The sequence below is a fragment of the Microcebus murinus genome, chromosome 5 (genome assembly GCF_040939455.1).
Source record: "Microcebus murinus isolate Inina chromosome 5, M.murinus_Inina_mat1.0, whole genome shotgun sequence".
Classification (NCBI taxonomy): Eukaryota; Metazoa; Chordata; class Mammalia; order Primates; family Cheirogaleidae; genus Microcebus; species Microcebus murinus.
This window is the reverse complement of record NC_134108.1, coordinates 13,346,405-13,367,718: the sequence shown is the minus strand read 5'-3', so window position 1 is coordinate 13,367,718 and position 21,314 is coordinate 13,346,405. Positions and strand designations below refer to the sequence as shown.

The following is a 21,314-nucleotide window of genomic DNA, read 5'->3' as shown; positions in this document are numbered from 1 at the left end:
TATGTTCTTAAAATAACTTCATTAGAGTCTATTTAGTAATGACTTATTCTAGTGCTGGGAAAGTGTCAAGCAAATTACAATAAGGCGAGAAGGATGTAGCTATTTATACACTCGATTTTCTCCTTTCTAATAGAAAAACAAAGGGCAAAACAATATTTAGAGTCCCAGAACCCTTTAGTCTCATGGCTTTTCTACAGTTGGTAACTTTTAAATGCATTCAAAAGACATGTGGAGGCCAGGAATGGTGGTGTCTCCTGCATGTAATACCAGCACTCTGAGAGAGTGAAATGGGAGGATCACTTGAGGCCAGGAGTTAAAGGCCTGCATGGGCAACATAGTGAGACTCCACCTCTACAAAAAGTTTTTAACAATTAGCCAGGTGTAGTGGCAAGTGCCTATACTCCCAGCTACTTGGGAGGCTGAGGTTGGAGGATCACTTGAGCCCAGGAGTTCAAGGCTGCAGTGAGCTATGACAGTGCCACTACACTCCAGCCTAGGCAACAGAATGAGACCCTGTGTCTTTAAAAAAAAAAAAAGACATGGGGCTCTATTTGCTTGTAGAAGACCACCTAAATTCCAAGCAGCTAAGCTGTCAGCATTCTCTCTACTTTTCTCTTTTACTTTCACTTTTATTTTCTCTCTCTCTTTCATTTACTCATGCGTGCGCGCACACACATGAATACTATACAGCCAAAAATAAATAAATAATAAAAATAAAAATGCAGAATCTTAGGGTCTACCCATCATTGGAATCAAATGGCAGGAAGAGGCATGAATCTTAATTTTAAATAAACTCCAAGGAGATTAAAAAAAAAGAATGTGTGTGTTTCAAATCTTTAAGGAGTTTTTGCATTAAATTTCTGCTAATGAATATTAAGTAAAGCATCTCCTTTTGCTTTTTAGATGTTCCCAGCCACAGAGTTTACTAATCTGGAGAGATGATTAATGTCAGAGAAATTAAAATAGTAAAAACTCAGAAACCAGATCAGATATAAATTCAATTGAATAATATAAGGGCTTCAGATAAGAAAACCAGATGAAAATTTGGCGGGATTTTCTCTGTGCTGTATGGCGTAAGTCTAACATGCTTTCTAATAGAGTTTCTTAGTCAGAAGGCAACATTCATGTCCAGTTATATTGTCAAAACCCAAGAAGCCCCAAATGATTCCAAAATACTTGCATCATTCTATGCTTGCATTTGCACGTGGAGTCTTTGCTTTAGCCATTTGTGGTGTTTCTTAGAAACATTTATTTTACTAACTCTAGATAAGTTACTCTGATGATCAATATTTGTGCCTGAATCCTGGCAAGGAACAAAAGAGGTTTCCTGAAATTACAGTTTTTAAGAAACTAACATAGTTCTATTAAATGCCAGATTAACTTCATCCAAGAGACCTAGGAAGGAATCGTTATTGTTCTGCTTAATTCTTTTATGAAGCCACTGATTCTGAACTCTTGGCAAAATACCTTTTCCTGCTTGAGAACTTTGGGTTATGCTCCTCTAACCTTTTCCTTCCCTAGGCTGTTTCTAAGTCTACAGAGAAAACACGCTTTAAAATGTTTGGTTTCTTATTGCTCTTCATTGTAATCTCAAGTGCTCTGAAAACTCCAATTGAGACTTGAGTAACGAAGACAGAGAAAGTTTTTAACATATTTTGAAAATTCCATTTATTATTTTCCCTGATCCCATTTGCCTCATAATTACATTTTGTTTTCAGGGGGAAAAAGGGAAAAGAAGGGAAGGAGTGCTTTATGATTCATTTTAAATTCAGCACTGAATCTTCCACCCCTTTACAATTAAAAAATACAATACTACTTCTAAAATATTTAGAAAATGGTCATATGCATTGTGGTTAAAGACCAGGAAAACAGGCACTCTGCTGACCTGGCTAGAGTGTGAAATGGGACAAATTTTCTACATGGGGATTTGAAAAACATGCTTAAAAGAATTACCATTTTGTATGCTATTCCTAGAATTCTACTTCTATAAAATAATCTTAGAACAACACCTTATTAAAGGTTGTTCATAAAAGCACTGCTTATAATAGCAAAAAGTTAGAGATTTCCAACAATTAATATTGGCTAAAAAATTATTGTATATACATATGATGGCTTGCATAATTCTTTATAATGTTAATGAAAAAAGAAAATTATAAAATTGTATGGACACTATGATTCTGTTTTTAAAAATATTATATCTGCATATTCATATAAAAATGTTGGGAACTAACACCACCATATTAATTTTTTTTCTAGGATAGTTTCTCTCTAGACGTTCAAGTAAAGATTATTTTCCTTTTTCTTTTTTTCTCAATTTTTAAATTTGTGACAATGAACATATATCATCAGAGCAATATGAAAAACGTAAATGTTATTTAAACTGTTGAAAAGCTGAAAAAATCTAACTATGGTAAATAATAAGAACTTTTACAAATTGTGCTTTACTTCCATAAGTTTGCTGTGAGTAGAAATAATAAAATCCAAAAGTCAGAATTAGATTTCATCAGATAAAACAGAAAAAGGGTACATAAGATCTAGACATGCAAATGATGTGACAGATATACACTTATTTAAATGCGCAGTTTACTAAAATGTATTTCCTAATGCTGCTATCTTTCCACAATTTTAATTCATTGACATCACATAGCTTGCATTTACTATTAGTAATGCTCTCTCTGACATATCTAGTATACAAACCAGAGAAACTTTTTCCTTTAGTCACCACCCCCTTTGGTAGTATCTATTTTTTATTCAGTTGTTCTCATATTAAAAACATATTCTAGTTTAAAAATCTGGGTACTATCATTGCATTCACTATCAATACTTGCAGAAAACAAGGACCTACATCGTGCTCTTGCCCATCAGTGCCTGTATTGTGGATGTCAGGATAATGTTTCAGAAACTGGGCTACGTAGGTCATAATAGACTTCTCATCTGGTTTATCCACATCAACATCTGGAAAAATCAAAGCCAAACTTGAATAAATTAATTAGCATTCAATAACACAAGCTTTGAAATCTAGCAATTGTACCAAAAACCACTGTCCAAAATGTAGAATGAAAATAGAATTACTATTTAAAATTTCGAGGGGAAGGGAAATCAATTAAGCATAGATAATACGTGGTGGAAATGTTATGACTCAGAAAGACGGCACATTATAACCAGCCATGGTGGAACCTGCCTGTACTCCCAGCAACTCAGGAGGCTGAGGTGGGAGGCTGAGGGCTCAAGCTCCTGCTTGAGCCCAGGAGTTTGAGGTTAGAGTGAGCTATGATTGGGCCACTGCACTCCATCCTGGGTGACAGAGCTGGCAGTAAGCAGAGGCCAGGAAGGTTGAGGGGTGGTGGATAATTTGCTTTCACTGTGTATTTACATTTCTGTGTTTATTATGGAAATTTCTATAATTGCCAACCTACATAAGAAATTATCAGTGACATTTGGAAAATTCGCTTTGATACTTTTATTTCACCAAAATAAGCAACTTACTAGGTTATTAAAGTTTATCAAAGGCATCAAAATTGTTTTTGTTTTTTTTGTTTTTTGAGACAGAGTCTCACTTTGTTGCCCAGGCTAGAGTGAGTGCCATGGCGGCAGCCTAGCTCACAGCAACCTCAGACTCCTGGGCTCAAGCGATCCTACTGCCTCAGCCTCCCGAGTAGCTGGGACTACAGGCATGCGCCACCATGCCCGGCTAATTTTTTCTGTATGTATTAGTTGGCCAATTAATTTCTTTCTATTTATAGTAGAGACGGGGTCTCCCTCTTGTTCAGGCTGGTTTTGAACTCCTGACCTCGAGCAATCCACCCGCCTCGGCCTCCCAGAGTGCTAGGATTACAGGCGTGAGCCACCGCGCCCGGCCAAAAATTGTTTTTTGAAGGCTTGAAGGAATTAACTCCATTTCCAGAAAGTCTTAAAATTTACAACCTTACCAAAAATATGCCAAACAATTAAGATAACAAATATTAGTCAATCATTTGTGTAGTTTTCTGATTGACACCAAAACACTGGATGGCTACCAACATTTCTAAGTATCTAATAACCAACACTTTATAATCTTAGATTAGTAATAATCTATTTCTCCCAGATTCTTTGCAGTTACAGAAACAGAGTAATTCTTCTATCTTATCACATCCTCACACTCTGTGCATACACTTCCAAAACTTTCATTCCACCTTAAGTCTAATGAGTAAGTCCATTCACCTGGCTAATTCTGGTGGGACCAATGAAGTCATATTTTATTCCTGACTATGGAAGTCGTGTGTAATTTCTGGGTATAAGACATGCAAGCCCACTATGTTGCGCTGCACCATCATCCAGCCTACCTTGGGGATCTAGCAGTCTTGGGATCCCCAGTTCCGTTTCAGCGATGGTGAAAGCATCCTCCAGGTTTTCTCTGTTAGATCTGCCTTTCACTTTCTCCAAGTCCACTAGTTCAGGTCGAATGGCATGGATGACTGAATGAAAGGCAACCCCACTTCTCCAGCTCCTCCCAAAGTCTCTCACTTCTATTCCAGTGTGCCTTAGTGTGACAAAAACATAAAATAACGTCACATTCTTAATACATGCAAGCCCTTTCTCCAAGGCCTCACGCAAAGTCCAAGGCTTCTCACCAACGTTGTGCAATTAGCTATATCAGTTCATTGTTTTTGAGAAAAATTAAGCAAACCAAAAATTTTAGAGGGTAACAAGATGGAGAAATTCTTGTTCCATATTTAGACTTTTCTGTTAGATTTTTCAGTTAAGAAAGGCAATGTAAAGCACCTTTTTTACACTTGTTTTTTTAAAGGAAAATAAACTTGCAGAAAAAATTTTAAGAAAGAAAAATTATGAAAACACCAAAAATGATAACAATAAATAAATGATTATCTTTTAAAGAAAGATCTAACACATTTCTAATGCTAAGCAGCACTGTGTTGTACAGGCACAGGTTATAACAGACTAAGATAATGTGGCTGAATTATATCAAATGCATTAGAATTCACAAATGTAAAGGGATGTGATTCTATGTTTAAGGTGTCCACGAAGGATCTTATGCTCTACTTAAGTCCAGACGATAATTCCAATTACTCCACCAATCAAAGTGTTTTTAAACTTTTTTTTTTTTCTTGAAAGTGCCTTGAGGGCAATACCCTGGGGGTAGGCCTTTTTCTTATGGGGATGGTTTGATTAATTCAAATCCAATTATAGTTGAGAAATTCATTCAAGTTGGTAGTTACATTTTGTTGTTGAAAATAGAAGTGAAGGCAAGTACACAATTAGTTTTCTACATATAACTTATCAATTATAAAGGCAGTTCCAAAAAAAGAGCTGTAAAGATGCCCCTGAGCATCACGTGACCTCTGGATCACATGTAGAGCCTACTAATAAGGTCACTTAAATAGGTAGCGTTCAATGGATAAAGTCATCTGGCAGTTTCTTTTCTAAAAGTTAGTCTGATTCACTTTACAGTTGTTTCTAAATAAAGCAGAAACAGCACTCAATTATTTTTTTGCCAGAATTTCAAATTTTCCATGTAAAACACAATCTGACTGATACATTGATTAATACAATTAGTTGGTAAGTGCTCTTAACTTTTATCTCAGCAAACTTAATATTCAATTTAAAACATGTTTTACCCATGTGCACTCAGTTTTTGTGAAATATACTTGCTAAAAATAGCATCATTGAACATAATCACCGGCTTCATAAATAAACATATATTAATTTGTTTGGTTATGTTACTAATTTTGTCCTACAATATAACTGTTCTTAGACATTTGACAGTAGGTATGCACATGTCAGATATGCTATAACTTAATGTTTTTATTTCTGAGAATCTGTACTGATAGTGGATGGAATTAATTCAAAAAACTATAAACGGCTTAACTATCTTGGGTTACTGAAATAATTTTTTAATTTATTTGTTAAATATTTTTAAAATTTATATGAAAACAGTAAATATACTCTTAAAATTAGCCTACTGTTTCCTAGATTATTTATGATTTCCCACTGTCTCCAATCTTGGGAGCATGATAAATCTTCAGACTATAGGATCCCACACAAGTTAATAATTTTAAGAACAATTGTTACTCATATACCGAATTGGATGCATATTTTAAAGTCGTTTACACATGTCAGATAAAAAGTTGTTTGAAAAATACACACTGGGATAATATAAAAAGCAGCTTTTAGAAAAAATTATGAACAGGTTGGTAGCATAGTAGAATCATGTGTTTATTACAGAAGTTTCATGGCTTAGGATAGTCATTTCCCCAAACCTCTACAATTTATGCAGCTACAAAAGAAACAGATGTTACTGATGTGTTGGTAGGTGGAGGACCCTCAGGTCCATGATTCTGGACATTCACACAAATAAGGAAAATACAATTTCCGCTAACGTTGACAATACACGATTTGCAGGAATGACTTTGAGCTGTGATCAGACTCTCATATGTCTTTGACACCCAAAACAGCATGCGTAAAACTAGATTAAATGCAGGATAACTCCAACAGCATTAAATTTGAGTTTACTACATTATTAAATGAAAGCTACTATATTGTTAAAGAAAATCAATTTATTTTTGGTTAATTTAATGCTGCGTGGAGCAATGGGCAGCAGAATATCACACTGACATTATTACAAAGTTTAATCGCAAGAGCATTCACAATAAATGTTAGCACGTGGTTATCAGTCTTCTTGTACCTAACACATTTTCACCTCCCTGCCAACTTAAGTTGCTGTAGAGATTAGTAATGCCCACTGTACTGTTTAATTATAGACCCAATCAAATAGTGTACTAGCAATGTGAGAAGGGGTTTTATTTAATTTCTACTACAGATTCTAAAGAGCCACAAAGCTTTGTTTTCAGAAATATTTTTGACTATAACTGGAATCATAAAAACATACCCTTAACTAGACCTCACTTTGAAAGCTAAACAAAACTACACAAATTAGTAACACTAATTACATCTTTTCTATGTTTATCTTTTCCTCTTTTTATTTTTGCTCTTCAAACATTTTAAAAATAGAACTCCCTATGTTTAGTGCTTCAATATTTTATAATGGTTAGTACTTGTTTACAGCTATTTTCCAGAAGTAGAGAATCAAATTCAGATTAGATTTTGGCATGCAAAACTAGATAGAAAGTGAGTTTATTTTATTTTATTTATTTATTTATTTATTTTTTGAGACAGAGTCTTACTCTGTTGCCCAGGCTAGAGTGCTGTGGCATTAGCCTAACTCACAACAACCTCAAACTCCTGGGCTCAAGCAATCCTCCTGCCTCAGCTTCCTAAGTAGCTGGGACTACAGGTACATGCCACTATGCTCAGCTAATTTTTTTTTTCTATTTTTAGTTGTTTGGATAATTTCTTTCTATTTATAGTAGAGACAGGGTCTTGCTCTTGCTCAGGCTGGTTTCGAACTCCTGAGCTCAAGCAATCCTCCCTCCGTGGCTTCCCAGAGTGCTAGGATTACAGGCATGAGCCACTGCACTCAACCCTGAATTAATTTTAAATGTTTTGGAAAATCAAGCAGAAGCACAGTTTCTTTGTGAAGGGACTAGCCCCTGCCCACAACAGACCACAAAATATAGGTATGATCAATTGAAAGCTTTATTGGAATTGCTATGAGAAAAGGTAGTTTGAGAGTAATAATTTTCTATCCATTATTATCACATAAATATATACACATGTAAATTTATTATGCCTAAACTGAAAACTAGAAGCAAATGCTCAGTTCGTAAAGCTAGAGTTGAGATAGGAATTTACATTCTTGATAAAAAATAAGACCAAAGGAAAATAATTTAAAAATAAAATTGCTAGAAAGTTTCAGGGAATTAAAGCAAACAAATTTATTTTTAGAATGTGGAACTTAACTTATAATGTTATTAAATAGAACTCAACAGTCTTATGAAGAAATAATCAAGTTTAAATCTCTAATTTATTTGTGTAGAGATTATTTAATGGAAGCAGAAATTATAAACAATGACCTGAATAGAATCAGCCCTCACACTACTAAGCAAAGTGTAAGATTAACCAACTTAATTAATCAGGCCCAATCACATGAATGAAGAAGGAATTGATATAATTACAGCATTTCCTAGAATATTACTGGTGATTCATGTTTATATTTTAATTTAAGGAAAGGGTGAAACCAAGGACTGAAGCCAAGACTGAATGGCTTCAAATATGTCTTTAAATTTTACAATTATTAAAAGGTTCAATCAGTAACAAATTGATAACTCAAATTATTTAAGGGTTTCAAGTTTAGACAAACTCTAGGTACTCACTTGCCTGCTGCGTACTGAACCCATTTTAATAAAGCCTTCTTCGCATTTCCCTGGATCTTGGTGGCCACCTTCCGCTTGCTTGGTGGGCTGGCAGTCTCAGAGCTCGCTATGCTGTCCACGGAGGATGCACTGCCAGACAGAGACTGGAGCTGGGGGAGGTTGCTGGTCAGCTCTTCAATCTGTTAGTTAGTTAACAGCCAGAAAAAATATAAGAATCATCTTTGTTCTTCCTTCATCAGATATTTTACTTTTCCAACTATAGTTAATACCCTTAAGACCCCTGACAAAAATGTAAGCTCTTAAAGGGCATGGCTGATGTCTTAGTCCTCTTCGTACTTCCTACTGCCCCTCTAGCTGCATCTTACACACAGTAATAAACACTGGTCAAATGCATGAATGGATTAATAAAATAAAACCTAATCATTAGAATAATTATTCTAGATAGAATGGAAAGTTCATTTTCCCCTTTGTGTCTAATAGGAGCTTAGAACTGCTCCCTTCCAGAGACAAAAGAAAATTTTCTTGAGTTCCTTCTACATCTGCAGGGTGTCTCCATACAAAGGAAAATTTTTGTAATGAATATTTTGTAAATAAAGGTACAGTTAGCTATAATTTCCCATTTTTCCTATGTATGGTGACTTTGGGGACACCCTGTACATTTCATCTCCATTGTATTGTGCCCAATTTTCAGATTGGGTACCTTGGCTGGAGTTCTTTTGGATGAGAACTTCCATGTACAACATTCTTGCAAGGAAAAAGTGGAAATTCTACTGCTACCAAAAAACAATGTATGTGTGAAAGTCACATGTCTGCTAAGTTGAGGATAAACCCCAAAGATATGGCAAATGAAGGCATTATTGAAATGTCTACCACTCTCTCCCTCCATGAGATTGCATCAATGAAAAAGGAACTATAGTGCAATACCTGGAAGTATAGAATAATAGTCCACATCAATCCGAGAACTATTGAGGGTCGGCCATCAGCTATATCAGTGGAGTTAATGTTGACTAATTTAATCTGTATAAAAAGAAAAACTGTACTAGTAATGTGCTAGAATATTATAACCAATTTGACTATGCAATAATTAGGACTTTATTAGACATGAGTAAGATCTGGTCATGCCTACACAGTGGTACACAAGAGTAAGTAGGGTGAGCCATAAATACAAACAAGCACGTAGTTTCAGTGAAGAGTTCAAGGGCATTTGTTAGGTACACAAAACAAAAACAACTATAAAATCGTATTCCAGAAATTTGTTTTGTTTAAAGTTGACAAAATGTAACACCATGCAGGAAATTATCTATTAAAATGCCAAATAACAACAAAAAAAGGTTATTTTTTATATGTAAAGGTTGACTGCAACTTAAAAGAAACTGTGATGGATAGTTTAAGAAGATGCACTTACTTTGAAGTGTGATACCAAATAGCATGAAACTTATGTTCTCTTTTACCTATAAAAATCAGGAGTTAAGAATTCTAAAATGTGTACTAACCGGTGATCCTCTGTACATGGACTGACATGAAAAACAAAGGGAGAAGATGATATACACACATAAATATTCTCTCAAAATCAGCGTTGTTTGTTCAAAGAGAATAAAAATGTAGAGAATAAATTTAGTACATGACTTTGGAAATACATTATAAAGAAAAACAAAGGAAAGCCAAGAAACAGTAGAACAGAGACTATTGCCATTCCCTACTATTGGCTGATGGTAACTATAAGCCTTCAGGACAGGTGTCAATCTATGTACAATTGTCCCCATTTATTCATTTTGATGTGTTCCCAACCATTAGCAAGTTATTTGCTAAGTCCCAACAAAATGAACTTCTCTCGTAAGTCAATCTCAGTCAATCTCTATATCCTACAATGTACAACTGCTCAGCATCCCTTTCATAACTCCTAAACAAATTAAAAAACACAATGAAGTACTCCTCAGACTTCGAGCTCAATGATTCTCAGCCAAGATTTTACGAGGTGTTATTAACAATAAAGGTCAGAAGTTTGTTTACTTAAAAAAATGTTATCAGATGCAAAATCATCCCATAAATACTCTTGAATAAATAGTTTAAATCGACTAGTTTTACATCATGGGGCAGAGTAAAAGCTGCCACAAAAATCACTATAAATAATTTGAAGTTTGCTCATGGGATTTTGTCTCACTGGTGAAGCTTATTCATCAGGTTCAATGACAGAAAAAAATTAAGAACTTCTATAGACTGTGTTTACTTCTTTTAAACCTGTTAGTGTAAGACAATAATACAGGTAGCAAACTACTAGCCTTATTTAATACATAATTTAAACAAATTAAAATAAATAATTACATTTCGATAAAAATCCAGATTACTGAGTTTTCTTGACAAATCAGAAAACCTGGGATCACCATCCTTGCATTTCATTAAGATACCTCTAGCTGAAACTGAGTATTTCTTCCCTTCTTCTAGACAGACAGAGCACAGGCTGCTCCGTGCTCCTGTTACCATAGCGAGCTTCTATCTCACTTCATTTCTTCACAGCACCTTTATGGACCTCCTAGGAATCTACACTATGTCTTTTGTCTGCACTATGGTGGTCCATGGTTAGCTTCCTGTGTTACTGTTTAGAATCATCTACCTGACACTTCGTTGGAGACAGAAACTTATGGAAAGTCATGGTAGATCCATTCACCAGTCACATTTATATGCTTCTTATCAGATTCTAACATATGTCTTTTTCAATAGCCTTGCAAACAAGAGAAAAAATAAACACAGTGCGTAGGGTTTCCCCAGTAACACGTGAGAAGTGCCTTCGTGATTCCTCAAAACAAGCTTAGTAAGAATACGAGGACTAAATAAATCTCCTACTATCTAAGGCAAAAATAATCTAAGTGGAGGACAAAGTAAGTATAAAGTTCAAAGACAAATTCCTAAAAATATGATCAGGACATAAGTTCTTAATTTGTGAAGAAGAAAAGGAAACAGTAAGTGGGAGGGCGCCAAGGAGCCTTCAACACTCATTGCTCCCCATAGCCAAATGTCCTGTCGGGCAATGGGACAGAGAGGTACAAGAAACAGTGGCCACAAATGATGTGTTTCAGGTAGTTGGAGGGTGGGGGGACTTAAGCGGAAATTTTAAAAAGATTAAGGGACTTGTGGGGCCAGAGGGGAAATTCTTTGGATTTTGTTCTGCGATTCAAACACATTCCTTTCTGTCTTTAGCAAATATAATATTTAAAGTCTGATTCTCCTCTACTTATTGTTTTTATTACTTAGCATTGTTCTTTGAAGATGGACCTTATAAAAACAGGTTTTCTATGAAAATAAGTTTTTCTTATAGAGAATGACTTTCATAGGTTGTCATCACATTTTTCTCTAAGACATTAATTCACAACTAACAGTAAATATAATCAGAATGAAGTAAGACGTTATTTTCATACAACTGAAATGAGAGAATGAATGACCCGAAAAACTCTAAATATCCTGTTCAACAAGCCTTCATTCAGTTTTCTATTAATATGAAAAACTAATGAAGGGTGAGCGGGAAGAAGGGAAACCCCCAATAAGAATGAGATTAGAATGATCTGGAAACATTGTCCAATGTTGTTTAAGATGCTAAGATTGTTTTCTATACCATCCTAATGCCTGGAATCTCTCCTGGGCATGAAGTTTGCCAACTGACTAAAATGTATACTGATTCACTGGATTACCAACTAATTAATATGTAAATTATTTAAGAGCCAGAATCCAAGTTTTCTTTTGTTTTGTATTTTCCAGAATTCCTGCCTTATAGAAATACTCAATTATATATTTGTGAAGTAAATTAATTAATATAGTACATATAGACTGAGAAGAAATGAATTGGATCATTCTATTTCCCAGAATTATCTGGGAATAAAGCTCATTTTAGTACTGCCAGGGACAGACTTCCTAAATTCTCACAAATTAGTAAAGGCTAAATCTAAGAGGATTGGTGCAGCCCTTTTGTAGGGAAATATGGCAATATCTAACAAAATTACATGCACACTTACCTTTGACCTGGGAATCACACTTCAAGAAATTTATCTAGAAGATACACCTCCAATAATATGAAAGTACTCATGCACATGGTTATTAATTGCATCATTGTTTGCTTTTGGACAGTGTTAGAAACAACCGAAATGCCCATTCAAAAGAGAGTGGTTGAATTAACTCTAGGACATACAGGCAATGGAATACTCTGCAACTGTAAAAATTAATAAGGAAATGTCTATAAACTGACTAGGGGTGAATTTCCAGGATATACTGCTGAATGAAAAAAGCAAAATACATCTATAGTATGTTACTCTTCATGTAAAAAAGAAAGGGGGATATGAAAACACATCTCAGTTATGAAAAAAATCACAGAAAGGATGTCAGAAACCAGAGAGACTAGTTACCTAGAAGTAGGAATTACAGTAACAGTGAGGGAATGAGAATGGGGTATAGGAATGAAGAGAGGGTATAATTTTTCAAGTCTAACTTTTGCTCTTAGAACTATGGTAATGTCTCACTCTCAAAATAAATAAACAAAATCAATCAGGATGTGTGTGTCTATAGGGGAAAAATGGAACACAAATAATAACAAACGAACCTACTTCTATGACAAATGAATAACATAACATACTGAAGGGGATGGGGAAGAATAATAATATATAATTCCAATCTAATCATGAGAAAACATCATACAAATACAAACTGAGAGACATTTAGCAAAATAAGTGACCAGCAGTTATGAAAAGTATCAAGGTCATAAAAGACTTTAGGGAAGAATGAAAACTTATTATAGAAGGGAGAGATAATTAAATTAAATAAATGCAAGGTGTGATGCTGAATTGGATCCTGGAACAGAAATAAGACAATAGGTGGAATATTGTTATAATTAGGCTAATGTCTATGCTTTAGTCAGTAGTACCATACCTATTTTAATTTCCTTATTTTGATAGTAAGGTTACTATGATTTTGTAAGTTCTTAACATTACATAATGAATGTAGACATGAAGTCTTTTTTTGCAATTTTTGATAGATCTATAATTATCCTACAATAACATTGCACATCTATATAGATTACATGCAGTGTTTTGACCCCATGGACTATATTGGAAACATTAGGATGCCCAGACCTTCTTCCTAAGTATTTCTTTGTTTCTCTCTTACCTTCCTTCCTTCAAGGAACTTCAGCGCTGTGCCGATGTTAGCCACAGCGTGAATTCGCTTCATCCGGCGTCCTTGTTCACAAGGCTGTGAAAAGAGAAAGAATAAGAATAAAACAAAATGCACATGTTAAAAAGTTAGTCATTAAAATCTACCATTTAAATGAATTAAAAATATACTTGAAGAATATTCAAGGGCAACCAATGTTACTCAATTTCCATAAAGGTTAGCAAACATATAGAGGAGTGTTATTTCCACAGCACTCTGAAGATGCACTAATTTGATCAATAAAAACATTCATTCTCAGCTTGTCTGTTAATCTATTGCCTTTTAGGCTACTGTATGCCTAGAAGCAGAAATTCATAAAACTTGTGTATTTGTCTGTTGAGACTGTCACTCCTATAATTTAGGAAATATATACACGAAAAATACTTGGTTACTTACCATTTTTTTCAGTCATATGAACATGTAAGGATACTGACAGTATTTAGTAACGTTTCTTGATTTGAATGACCAAAATACATGGCACATACAAGCCAACATTAAAAAATAGGATTGTGAGGATGAAACGGTGTGTTCTGGTACATGGATACTCTAAGTTATGTGTGTTTAAGTAACCAAAATTGACTATATGCCTTCTCTGTGCTGCCCTATTAATTTGAAAACACAAAATAATTTCAATGAAGTATATGTTATAAGCTTCCTTTACATTAACAGGAAGTATGTCATAAAGTTGCAAAGCTGCACAGAAAAAAAACTAGTCTCTTCTCTGTGAGCCTAGAGCTCTAAATAATCTCCCATTGAAATTCAAAACCAAGTATCTTTTCACTTCCAATTAATATTGTGCCAGGTGGTAATTTTTATGACATGATTTGAAACAACTATTTAAATAGATGATATATTTTTAAATATTTATTTATTCTTTACTGAGAATTCTGTTATACAGGATCATAGTCTCATTATTAGTCCATGCACAGCTCACTTAATTAGTTTATTTAGTTAATTATCTTTTATAATGTATAAAGCACCTGTGAACCTGCCACCTAAAACAAAGCCAGGACCCACAGTTAAGTGTGAGAGCCACATTCTGCAATGTCACCACCCCATTCGTTTCATCATCCTGCCTTCCTGCACCCAGGCAACCGTCATACTATGCATTCTTAAAAAGTATTTTAGCTTTTAGCTCTATATAAAGAACATCTCCGCATTAATCCTTTGAGAGTTACTTTTCCACGTACTATATCTCTAAGATTCATCTATCATTGCCTTTCATTGCATTTCATTCATTTTATATAATAGAGTGTGTTATATAATATATATTATAGAATATGCTATCTTTGATGTTATACAATATAGCATATATTACTCTATAGTAATATAGCTATATAATATGCCTTTTAGATACTCCCTTCTGATGTGAATCTGGGTTGATTTCAGGTTGTTGTTATTGTGATATGCTCATAGATCATTCTTGGACTTCTCACCTTTTGTACTAGCAAAGCTTCTCTCAGATGTACACGAAAGAGTATAATTTCCAAGTCAGAAGGAATGTGACTTATGAGCTTGTAAAGTAAGGCCAAACTTTTCCAAAATGGTTATACTACTTTTCACTCTTACTAGCATTACAAAAAATAATCTTTATCCATGTCCTCTCCAACACTTGATTTTGACATATATTTAAAAAATATTTTTTCAATTAAATGTATTAAAATATGTGTACTGTTTTTCACTATGGCCTTCATTTGCATTTCCCTGATCAGTAATGATGTGGGCATCTCTTCCTGTGTTCACTGGCAATGTGTGTAAAACGCCTTTTCACATTTCTTGCCCAGGTTTTCCTTTGGGTTGTTTGTACTCTTATTGTTTGGAAGATGTTATTTATATATTCTTGACTTAATCCTCTCTTAATCCTTTCACAACATAAATTGAGAATAACTTCTACAACATTGTAACTTCTTTTGACACTTTCTTTACAGATGTTTTATATTTATTTATTTTGAGATAGATTCTGGCTCTGTTGCCTGGGCTAGAGTGTTGTAGTGTCAGCCTAGCTCACAGCAACCTCAAACTCCTGGGCTCAAGTGATCCTCCTGCCTCAGCCTCCCAAGTAGTTGGGACTACAGGCGTGCACCACCACACTCGGCTAATTTCTTCTATTTTTAGTAGTGACAGGGTCTTGCTCTTGCTCGAACTCCTGATCTCAAGAGATCCTTCCACTTCAGCCTCCCAGAGTGCTAGGATTACAAGTGTGAGCCACCACGCCTGGGCAAAGATTTTTTATTTTTAAAATGTTCCTAATTTTAATAAAGTTAAATATAGCAATCTTTTATTGTTAATATTTTTATTTCTTATTGAATAATTTTTCCTACTCTATATCTGAAATATAGTCACTTATATTTTCTATTAAGAGCTTAAAGCGTTTTTGCCATTAGGTCCTTAAACCATGTAGATTTGATTTTTGTGTAGGCCATAAGCATCCAATTTTACCTTTTTCTATTAAAATAAACATTACTTTCTTGTTCCATGTATTGAACAGTCCTGCTTTTCCCCCAGATCTGACATCTACCTCTGACATATACAAAAGTTCTATGTATGTCTTGTCTGTCTTTGGATTATATTGCATTTGTCAATATGCCTGTACCATACATACAATACCATACTGGTCTAAAATGATATAGCTTCATTGTAAGATCTGGTATTTAGTAGGGCAAATACCTTCTCTCTGCTTTTCTTCTTCACATGTATCATGGCTAAGTGAGGAAGATATAAACATCTATCGTACTGTCCAATCACATATTTGTACCTATTTTTAAACAACTTAACCTATTCTAACTAATACAATTATACTTTCTACTAGGCTACAAGTATCTTTGAGGGACCCAATCATATCTCATTCATCTGTGTTTTCCTTACAGGGCATAAAGTAGTGCCACTACAGAAATGTTAGCCGAATGATTATCAGACAATGCAACCCTGTTGCAGAATTGAGTTCTCCTCTAAATATATACTCAATGACTTACAGAGTCATGTGGTGAATATGCATGGGGCTTTGATACTCAATATTTCCATAGATTATTCATTGTTTATTTCTTATTGTATTATTAGGTTTCTCTTGATTGCAAAGTTTTGAAGATCTTTGTAAAAAAAAAATACTGTACAGAATATTAACAAAATAGGTACTAAATAAGTTTCTCTGTAGTCCTTAACCTCTATTCATATTGCTTCTATTGTTGCTAATTTTTCAATGGCAGTTTCTCACATTCTTAAAAAAATTCCTAAGTGCAAAACTAAATTAGTGTTGCTATGCTTATGTGCAGTTTAAGATATATGATCACTTATTCATTTAAGGAATAAATGTTCTACAAATAATATTCAAGGGATGTAGAAAAATCCAAGAATAATAATATAAAACTTTTATAATTCCCCAAGATCTCAAATAAAATCATAGATATCCTAAGGAGTTGCAATAGGTTAGCAAAGGGTACTAGGATGCTGAGATTCTGTTCTAATTCTGAGATGCTGGCAGTAGAGGGGATGCTAAGCCATTTGTCCACATTTTCCAGATGATCATGTGTAGGGTTCTCAGTAGGGTTCTATCCATCACATAATTACAGATTCCTGATCAATGTTAATGCTCCTAAGGAAAATGCTCTTGCCCACACTGTCCCTTTGAAAAGATCTAAAACAATGTCTAGAATGCTTATTCTTTTAAATGAGGCTTTTCATCTTAATGTGGCCCTGAACCATAATGCATACACGTACAAAATTTAAATAACCATTGCAACAGCATATTTATAATTTCAGAATACTTTTACTTTAGGAAGTTCAGAATATTGCAGAATTCTATATAAATAAATAATAATGGTTAAATTGGAAAATTATCTTCTATGTTTCACTTTCTCTATCTGTTAAATGAGAATGCTATGATTTTTTTCTGAAATTTCTTTTAGCTTTAAGATCCCATAATTCTAAATATATCTGAATATGTTGGGCACTTAAACAGAAGTAGGATTTCCATGTCAAAAATACACACTTTTTCTAGAATAACTTAGTTTGGCAGCTAAATGCCTCTCAAAATTTCTGTATACTGTTGGCCAAGTACAATGACAGAATTATATTGACACTTAGAATGACACATATACTTCTTAAATGCCCACGTGAGTATGAAGACTCCTTCAACTTACAAGTAATTAGCTTAATTAAGGAGGATATATAAAGATGGACAGATATATCAGTCCATCCAAGGGTCTATATATTTCAATCTAATGCATCCCACATCCTAATGCTTATCCAGTTTACTTAGCTAAAGTGTATGCCTATATATTCCAAATTGGCTGCTCATACATCCAGGTTGATTTCTTTCAAAGCAGAGGTTCAGACAAGGATTTGGGTGCATGTAGTTTATTGGAGAGGTGATCTTAGGCAGCAGGAGTGAGGATGTGTGGAGAGTGGGCCTGGGGAGGAGGAAAAGCCAACAAAGTGTATGCTAATGGGGCTGCCACTGTGAGCAACTGGAGCTCCATCCCACAGGGGACCCTGTGGGAACTCTAGAAGATATATGGAAAATATGCCTCAGAACGGCCTCTCCTAAAAATTCAAGAGTGGAACATTTATTCATGGATTCTCGTCTCCATTGGTTGAGGATACTTTGGGACCATTAACCCTCCAATACTTCAGGGCTGCCATGTGCAACCCGTGGCTTTGATAAGAGTCCTGAAGAAGACATCCAGAGAGATGCTACCAGTGCTTGAGGTGAGAGGCTGTCAGCACAGATGGGCAACGTCACCACCAATGAAGCTGAGATGGGACGTGGGGCACCAAAAGTGTCTGCTACAATGCGAATCCAATTAGATAACTGATTGGTACAAAATTATTATCAATTTGTATTTTCCAACAAACAACTCTTCTATAAAAGTTATTTTGAGGACTCCCCATACAAAATTAACTTGAAATTTATGAAATTTACAAGCACTCTTTAAAAACTCAGTTATCCAACTATAATGATTGTATAGATATTGCTAAAATGCAAACGTTTTTTAAAGAAAAAATATTTTATTATTGGATAATGTAGGAAAATAACTTTACAGCTGTCAATACTGTTTTTCACTCTGCTGGTTCCATAGCGCATAAAATCAACTCTGAATAGCCTGTTCTTGTTACAAATGACTAATGATGGATGATGTCAACAAGAGAATGAAAAATGTCACATGGTTTCAAGCTTAACTTTCAACAAACAACTATATAAACACACAGATACGGACCAATAATCCTTTCTGAATGGAAAGCAAACACTCAAAATGAGATAGATGTTAACTTGCTACTAATCTTCCTGGATACGATACAGATGTAATAGTTAACCATGCTAGCTACTGCTGAAGTTCTTTACTCTTACTTCTAAGATTGCTACTGTAAACATAATGTTTTAAATCCATCAGGGTGTGCAGCAACAAGAAAGGAGGAAATTTATTCCTGTTCCCAGAAGTGACTGGTAGACTAGTGTTTCCTTAATACTACCAACTACAAAAGAGAATAACTTTCTCTTATACGGGCAGCACGTATATAAGGGAGACTCCAACAATCCCCAAATTCCAAATAGGAACACTTTGACAAACATATTCACAAAAAAATTCTTACCAGTTTCTGCCCAGATAGGACCTCCAGGAGAGCAAGCAGCTTAACACCATCTTTCATGTCTTCGAAAAGGTCTTCCACCACCATTGGGGGTTTCCGCTGTAAAATAAAAAAAGAGAAATAAATGCAAAAAAATTAAAGTCTCTCTCTCTCCCCCAACCTCACCTTTGCTACTCACTGTAGTGAAATTTGTAGACAAAATAAATTTCTGTATACCTTGACTCTATTTTGGATATGATTATCTATTACCCTTTGATAACTACAAGAAGTAAAACAATACAGTCGAAAAAAACTCAACATTCAAGGATGTCAGAAGATTTAATGCTTTGGCTTTAACATATATGCCAGCTTCTTTCTAGAAAGAGAGTTTTGACAACTTCACTCTGAGCTAGCCACATTGCTATTGCTTACGAAGGTGTAGCCTTTCTATAGGAGATTCTCACCAAGGCAACCTCACTAGCTCAGTGTCCTGTTGAAGGAGCACTGTCGACGTAACCCAGGTGGCAGATTTAATCTCCCTGTGGGTTAGTTAGCTGGTATGTTCTGTTTCACAGCCTGGGGGATCTAGCAAGCCTTCTCTTAGTGGCACTGAACCCAAAAGATCATAAGCACAAGAGTGCAGACTAAGCAGGGAAAATCCATCACCACTGCTGGGGAAATAAGCCAAAGTTCATATTTAATTCAGGGAGGTTATATTTTATGAAGTTTTTAAAAATACTCAATATACTGAAGTTCATCAAAACTTGAATTAGGGTCTGCTTTGGCTCAGAAGAAAGTAAAGAAGCAATGATGCCAATTCTGGTTGTCAATAGAAGGGAGATGCTCACTGATTTAGAGTCAGAATTTCTTCCATTTATCCACCGAGTTCAAGCTCAATAGTTTTCTGATTCCCACTGAATCTTGTTAAAGGCCTGATGTTCAATTCCTGACTTTCAACTTTCCATAAAAAAATGTGTTCTATGTAGAGACATTTAATCACCAAATGTCTGGATGAAATGTGACTTTTTTCTCTACCCACTGATCTGAAGCATTTATATTTCTCTTATGAATGCATAAATTACAGTCTCTGAATGGTGTAATTCTAATTTTAAATGTATTTTTCTCTCTTTACAGAATGCACAGCTGAACATATTTTGTTCTCATGCTGTTAAATACATGTTCAAAGATAAGAGTTTTCGTTTTCAATCATTTTCCTTAAAATTCTACCATTGACAATTACTCTTACTTATATGACAAAAATGTAACAGTGACTTTATGTTCTAAGCATATAAATAAAATTATTCAGAATAAAAGGAGCCATTAAAATGAAAACTATTTGGTGTGATAATCAGAATTATTGTATTAGCCATATATAGTCATTAAAATATGGTCTATTTATCATTCAAAGTGTCTATTCATATGCCAATAATTCAAATAAGTAAAACAATGAGAAAAAAAGTTCATAAATGTGTGATAAGTTCAACAAGCAAACATGAGTTAAGTTTTTCATATATTGTGTTAACCTGCATATGTAAAAATACCTAAAGCAAGTAATTCTCATGAAATAATAAAGCTTCTAAAAAATTTTATACCATAAGAATAATAAAATGCATGCAATTATCTGTTCTGCTTTTAAAGATACACAGGTCTCTGCCACTTCAAAGAACCTTTTCTCTTGACCTCATATCTCTCATTTTGTTCCCTCTTATATCTCTACTGATGCTGCACCTGTTCTCTTTTTCCCTCTGGTTGTTCCCTGCATGATGCTCCTGGAACCGGCCTTCAGATCGGCAATGACTGCTGAACACTTCAGTAGCCCCCTGGTCTCTCTGCATGGGCCACTGCTGATACCATCCGCTCCCTGATCTGTTTCTCCCCAAACCTCTGTAATCAGACTACCTTGTTCACAGGCACCAGTCCTGTCTCTCTCTCTCTCTCTCTCTCTCTCTCTCTCTCTCTCTCTCTCTCTCTCTCTCTCTCTCTCTCTCTCTCTCTCTCTCTCTCTCTCTCTCTCTCCTCCCTCTCTTCTTCCTAATTATGGCCATCCACCAAACTCAATCCTGAGTCCTTTATTCTTTATGAAATCTTGTCTGCATAGATATGACTCTTGAATCCTTCCTTCCAGTTAAGTGTCTTCTCCTAAACATTTGTGACTCCTAAACATTGTCGAACTTGTGGCAAGCACACAATATAAATTGCTGGCTGTCTCACTGACTGAATTTCATGTAGCATAATGTTATCAAGATCCATTCATGTTATAGTAGATGCCAGAATTCCCTTCTTTTTGAG

At 34.9% G+C, this 21,314-nt stretch overlaps 1 protein-coding gene across 6 annotated transcripts in view; it reads right to left on the bottom strand.

The window, feature by feature from the left end:
• Nucleotides 1–21,314, bottom strand: part of SYNE1 (spectrin repeat containing nuclear envelope protein 1) — a 438,352-nt gene that overhangs the window by 320,174 nt on the left and 96,864 nt on the right. For 4 of the 6 annotated variants that reach the window (XM_076002855.1, XM_076002857.1, XM_076002856.1 and 1 more), the window contains 7 exons: nucleotides 19,050–19,145; nucleotides 13,419–13,502; nucleotides 9,764–9,784; nucleotides 9,195–9,287; nucleotides 8,271–8,449; nucleotides 4,323–4,519; nucleotides 2,846–2,955 (listed from right to left, as the gene is read on the bottom strand). In XM_076002855.1, coding sequence (XP_075858970.1) covers nucleotides 2,846–2,955; nucleotides 4,323–4,519; nucleotides 8,271–8,449; nucleotides 9,195–9,287; nucleotides 9,764–9,784; nucleotides 13,419–13,502; nucleotides 19,050–19,145 — 780 coding nt within the window. The remainder of the gene's footprint in view (nucleotides 1–2,845; nucleotides 2,956–4,322; nucleotides 4,520–8,270; nucleotides 8,450–9,194; nucleotides 9,288–9,763; nucleotides 9,785–13,418; nucleotides 13,503–19,049; nucleotides 19,146–21,314) is intronic. The other 2 variants (XM_020287266.2, XM_076002860.1) reach the window with 1 other exon arrangement.